Source organism: Canis lupus, chromosome 18 (genome assembly GCF_003254725.2).
Source record: "Canis lupus dingo isolate Sandy chromosome 18, ASM325472v2, whole genome shotgun sequence".
Classification (NCBI taxonomy): Eukaryota; Metazoa; Chordata; class Mammalia; order Carnivora; family Canidae; genus Canis; species Canis lupus.
The window spans coordinates 13,763,362-13,769,458 of NC_064260.1; the positions used below are offsets into that span (position 1 = coordinate 13,763,362).

Here is a 6,097-nt window from a genome sequence, read left to right on the forward strand (position 1 = left end):
CGATTGTGACGCTGCAGCTTTTCTAGATGAGAGAGAGGGTGCTGCAGAGGCACCTGCTACAACTTCAGTGAAAAGGTGGAGCGCAGTCATTTAGACTGAACGACTCATTCATAAAACCAGGGCTGTTTCCATCAAGGAGAACGGCTGTGCCGTGATTGGTCTGTGATCAACTGGAGCAACGAGGGGGTAGTGTTACAGGTATAGCGGCCCTTGCTTCCCCCGGAGGCAGAGCGTCTTCTTAAATAGGAAGATGGTTCCATGGCCTAGGAGGAGACCATCCCGCCAACGCTGCCCTCAGGACCCGAAGGAATCTGGATTATTGTTGGTTGCCTGAGACGGATCAGGGCCAAAGGAAGGAAGAGTTGAAGATGCCAGGGGAGGTGTTGGACGGTCTGGAAGGGAAGTGGGCAAGGCCCATCCCCTGTAGGTTGGACCCCCCCCCACCCCCCACCCCCAGTTCCCTGCTGGGAGAGGAGGGACCGCCTGTGTCGTGCAGACTGGTGGGTCACACAGGCACCCGCTCACTCCGAGAGGGGCTGTCCCCAAGGTGGGGCGGAAGGCCGCCGTCCCCGCACGCCCACCCAACTGTGGACTGGCGTTCAAGGGCCTCCACCAGCACCCAGCCCAGCACCATCTTCCAGGGCCTGGCCTCTCGGCCCCGCCCCCTCCGCTAGTCCCCGCCCCCTCCCAGAGAGCACCCAATGGGCGGAGCCGGGGCCGCGGTGGGCGGGGCCCGAGGCGGGCGCATTTAAAGAAAGGCAGAGGGCGAAGGGAGGCTAGAGAGGAGAAGAAAGGAACCGGGGGGCCCGGCGCCGTCCAATGACAAAGCCCAGGGGTGGGCGCCGGCCGCCATCTTGTGCCGGGCGGCAGGATATTCGCCCGCGTCTTCCGCCCTCGGAGGGGGAGGGGCGGCGGCCGAGGCGAGAAAAGTAGCGAGAGCGGCGCCGGCCCGGAGGCGCCAGCAGCGGCGGCCGCCGCGGAGCCGGACGCGGGCGGGAGGGCGGGAGGGCGGAGGGCGGAGGGCGGGCGGGGGCGAGCGCGGGCGGCCCCGAGCGGCCTCCGATGCGGCGCAGCGTCAAGAGGCGGCGGCGCCGGCCCCCGGCCGCCCCGGCCCCGGCCGCCCGGGGCGGCGGCCTTCGGGCCGGAGGAGGGGCCGGGCCCGAGGCGCGGGAGGAGAAGGTGGTGTACTCGCGGTCGCAACTGTCGCTGGCCGACAGCACCGAGACGCTGGGCGACGCCTTCAAGCTGCTGGTGCCCCGCAGCACGGAGTTCATGAGCTCGGACGCGGAGCTCTGGAGCTTCCTCTGCAGCCTCAAGCACCAGTTCTCGCCGCACATCCTGCGCAGCAAGGACGTCTACGGCTACGCCTCCTGCCGGGCCCTGGTGCCCGACCCGCCGCCGCCCCCCGCCGCCCGCCGCCACTCGCGCGGCCCGGCCGCCAGGAGGAGGCGCCGCGGAGCCCGGCCGGCCGCCGCCCGCCGGAGGAAGCCGCCCCCGCCGCCGCCGTCCCCGCCGTCCCCGCCGCCGCCCCCGCCGCTGTCCCCGCCGCCGTCCCCGCCGCTGTCCCCGCCGCCGCCCGCCGCCGCCGCCCCGCCGCCCCGCCGCCCCCGCCGCCCCCGGGCCCTGCTTCGGCGGCCGCAGCCTGGAGGAGATCTGGAGGGCGGCCACCCCGACGCTGACCACCTTCCCCACCATCCGCGTCGGCGGCGACGTGTGGGGCGAGCGCAGCCTGGCGGCGGCGCGGCGCCGAGCGCGCCAGGTGCTGCGAGTGAACCTGGAACCCGTGGTGAGGCTCCGCCGCTTCCCGGTGCCCCGGGCGTGAGCCGCGGCCCGGCCCGGCCCGAGCGGCCGCCCAGTGACAGTCGAGTGTTTACAGACCCGGCCCGGACCGCGTCCCCTAGTGCACTTTACGGGCGGGGGAGCCCCGGAGGCGCCCTTCCCGGCCCGGCAGGTGCGCGCCCCCCGCCGCCCCCCGCCGCCCCCCGCCGCCCCCGGGCCGCCCCCCGGGCCGCGGGCGGAGGACCCAGCAGGACCCGCCGCGGAGCCCCGGCCCCCCAGCCCCGCGTGGAGACGCCTCCAGGACGCTCGGGGCACATCCGTTTTTTTCCTCCCCTTTCGGACTCTCTACCTCACTGGTCTGGAAGTCCTCCGAAGTCATTCTTTTTTTTTTTTTTTTTTTCCCCAAAGGAATTTGGTTTCGCGCTTGTGTAATAAAGCTAGAATTTACTTGGCTGTCCATCCATCGGCCTTCCCGCCCCCCCCACCTCTTCCCACCCCAACCTTTTTTTTTTTTTTTTCTTTTTTCCTCTTTTTTTCTTGTCGGGACTGCCAACCCCTCTTTCTGGAGGAAAGATCGACTATGTTTTCAGAGGTGTTGCACCAGTCTGTGCTCAGGGTATTCTGAATCCCACTCGTTTCCGCGTTTCAACTGGATTCCAAAGCTTTGACCAAGGATATTTTTCTAGGGAATTCAAGCTACGACTGTCAGTAGTGTAAGGATTTGTATGGCTTCGAATTTCGTGGGCTCAGTGACTACAAACAAAGAGATGCAAAGTATGACTGTTAAAACATTTTTTTTTGATGTGTTTCTAAAAGATTTTTTATATTGAGACTTAATGTTTATATTTACTGAGCTCCTAAAGGAAAGTGGTAGAAACTCGTGAAGTTTTGTTTAGGAAAAGTTGACCTGTTAAATCCTTTTTAATCGAATAAAATTTAAAGTGCACTGAAACCACATGGCTTGTGATTGAAAACAAACAAACAAAAAAGAATGAATGAATGATTCTAAAGAACTGGTGTTGGTTAAAGAGATGGATGGAATCCGACTGCAAATGATTTGGCCTCCTTGTACTCGTCTCACATACCGACCTGGGACCATTTCAAGGATAATTTATTTTAAAATGGAATTCGCATAGGAAAAATGAGTAGGTGTAAACGCTGCGATTAAAATGCTACACAGAATACCCATTGGAATTCTCAAGTATTCATGATCCATCCAGAGGGGTGAGGCATTTCTTGGTATCAAATAACTGGTCGAAGTTGACTTTGGGCAAAATAAGATTTTCCTTCCTTGCTTTTGTTGTTGGATAACAAGAAATGTCCAGATTACTATCCATCACTCTTAAAACATCATAATTCGTTGACCGTTGTACGCCATGAATTTTCCTTTATTACTTTTTTTTTCTTTTCCATTCGTAATTATGTTTGCAGTTATTGGTCTTTTGTTTGACAGCCGAAAACCACAGGAATCGAACAGGCGAGCCACACAGAATACTGACCCTTCTTTTACACTTTTGTAATAGTGTTTATACCATATGGCCCAGTGTGGAATTCTGGATAATCCAAGTGCCTTTGGTCATTGGTGGCAGCAAGACTGATGGTTTTTAGCCAGTGGTGCCACAGCCAGATTTTACTGCAATATCTAAAGGGTCAAGTAGTGACTTTGCACCACTGTTATTGCAAATTTAAGTATTCTGCTATGGAACCATCCATACCAGGCTGGAACATGACCTATGAAATCTTCAATGTCAAGGTTTCTTTCTGCTTGGCAGCTTCTTAGGGGAATAATGAGAGTTGCGATTTTGACTCTTGTGTTTTTAGAATTCAAATGGCATAGCTTTCTGAAATGAATTTTTCAAGTTTAATAGTTAACAGTAGCAGTTTTGTGACTTTAATTTCAGTGTTCTTGTTTTGTAAAAAAAAAAAAAAAGATCTATATATATATATACATATATATATATGACTTTATGCCAGTTTCCCAGTAAGCCTCATATTCTTTTATTCACTACTCAATGATAATGTGTTGTTACAAATACTGTCACATGAGTAAATAAAAGTGAATAATTACTTAGAAGATGGAGAGTGTTAAATTATATTTGTGTGATAGGAAGCTTATATGTATTCTTTTGGTTATTAGCTTCCATTGCCAACTGTACTTAAATGCATAGGGTTTTCCTCCCCTCTTCCCAAATTGTTAACTTTTTTAGCTGATTAGCACCCGAGAAAAAGAATATGTATTTGTACCACTTCACTATTGTATATAATTTTATAATAAGTAAAAAAATAAACCCAATGGCCATATTAGAATGTAATTTCAACATATAGCCTATCTAGAGAGGTTCCCAGATGATTTTGAAATTAGGTGTAGCTGGGAGGATAACTTTGCTCAGCACAAAATTGAAACGTAACCATTGACACCATGCATTTATTTTAACTGAGAATCTTATTTTTTTTCCTCTTATGCCTTCCTCATTACTTTAGTGCGCTTTAACTTGCATAAATACTTTGGATTATCTGGGCTATCTGGTTTCGGTTTGGATCTGATTGCCCATCCTAAATTCAATATGTTATTTATCTGGCCTGTTAAAAAATCATGCCATTTCTAGTTTGTGAAATAAGATGTAAAAAAATCTTTATTTTTGCCAAGTTGTCTTTAGCAAAACCTTGCTAAAGTTAGTTGTTTTACGACTTATAAAATGTGAAGAAACAACTAATATAGTTGATTAGTATATTAATAGGAGAATGGAAGTATTTTATGGATACGCTTGGGGAGAATGTGAAAAGGAACTTGGCACGGTGGCCTTTATGGTGAGGCATTCAGTTACTGTCTTCTAAAGTGAGTCCGTAGCTTAGCTTGTATATAGTTTTTTTTTTTTTTTGAAAGAAATCCCATAATCTTTATTCATTCTCTTACCTTTATATCTCATATGGCACAAGTAAAGGGGGAAAGTAGGAGGAAGAAGTTTATCACCTTGCTATGCTTTTATTTAGTCTTGAGTGCCTAAATGTGGTGACCGGCACCTCAGATAACCTTTTCAATTCCTAATGTCCTTATTATCCTCCTTCTTGTCAACCAGCAGCTTCTTTTTCTTTACCTGAATCCAGTAACGTTACGATGGTTGAGGGCAAGCTTCATTGTTGTTAGTGCAAAGTGTCACTGTTGTGGTGTGTATTTATTTTGTCCAAGTTTGAGTACCTGATTGGACAGGTGTAAGTTAAACTGGTGGCCGACACATACTGATTTGCTGTGTGCAAACAATAGTACTATTTTTCTGGAAACTGTTCCGTAAAAACACATGGAAAATATTTGAATATGAAAAAAAACCCGAGCAATTTTGAACTCAGAAGTTTTTCGTTATTTAAAGGATTGCCACAGCACTCTTTAAATTGGTGTTTTTTAATGCACATATATACATAATATTTACTTTGTTGGTGTGTTTAAAATAATTTTGGTAGACTGTTCTGTCTTAAGTGCATTAGAAGGCAATTGTTTGTAATGGAACTGAATTGTTTTCTTGGACAGTTTGATGTGCGCATATGATTAAGATTTGCAATCTGGTTGTACTTTTTAATTTATTAACTGTAAATAAATTTTAGAGAATATACAGTGTCTGGTCTTTCAGTGGTGTTGAAAGTTTTTGAGATGGGATTTTATGTTTGCACGTGAATTGGGAAGTATTTTTATGATGAGATGAAGTTTTGACTTCTTTTTGTGGACTTCGAAATCCTGGAGGTCCTGAGATACATGTTTTATGCTATCTTGGGAGTCAGTGTTACACATCAGCTTTGTCTTGACGATCTAGTGAATCTCCAGAACAGTGCTGTATGCCCAAGCCATTATCCAGTGTGCCATCAATAGAGACTTTAAAAAACGCATCAAAATTCAATTTTGAATCCTGCCCCCCTGCCCCCCGCCAACCATGTGGTGGTGATAAAAGTCTATCACTCACGTTTTTTCATGTTATGGAAGAAAGTAAGTGTACTCAACATGAGTAGCAGCAGTAAAGGCTGTTCTACTGAATAGAGTAGAGCCAGGAATTTTCATTGCAGTCTAGTAGGTAGAAGTGGGAGTGCTGACAAGAGCAGGATTCGTGGTACTATGTGGCCTGAATTTGTTCTTATGTAAGAGTTCCTACCAGTAACTGGAGGCAGTGGCGTAATGGCTGTGGATCTCATTGCCTGGGATGGGATTAAAGCTTTTACCACTTGCAAACATTAGAACTTTGGGTAAATTACAAAAATGTACTGTGCTTTAGGTTTCTCATGTATCCAATGTAGGCAGTAAAAGAAACTATTGGGTTATTGAAAGGATTAAAAA

At 49.1% G+C, this 6,097-nt stretch overlaps 1 protein-coding gene across 1 annotated transcript; it reads left to right on the forward strand.

Moving 5' to 3' along the window:
• Positions 1-751: 751 nt before the first annotated feature.
• On the forward strand, positions 752-5,382 carry CCDC71L (coiled-coil domain containing 71 like). Its single transcript, XM_049096368.1, has 2 exons — positions 752-1,505; positions 1,576-5,382. Exons 1-2 carry the CDS (start codon positions 1,063-1,065, stop codon positions 1,820-1,822), a joined length of 690 nt encoding a protein of 229 aa, XP_048952325.1. The 5' UTR covers positions 752-1,062; the 3' UTR covers positions 1,823-5,382.
• The last annotated feature ends 715 nt before the right edge of the window (positions 5,383-6,097 follow it).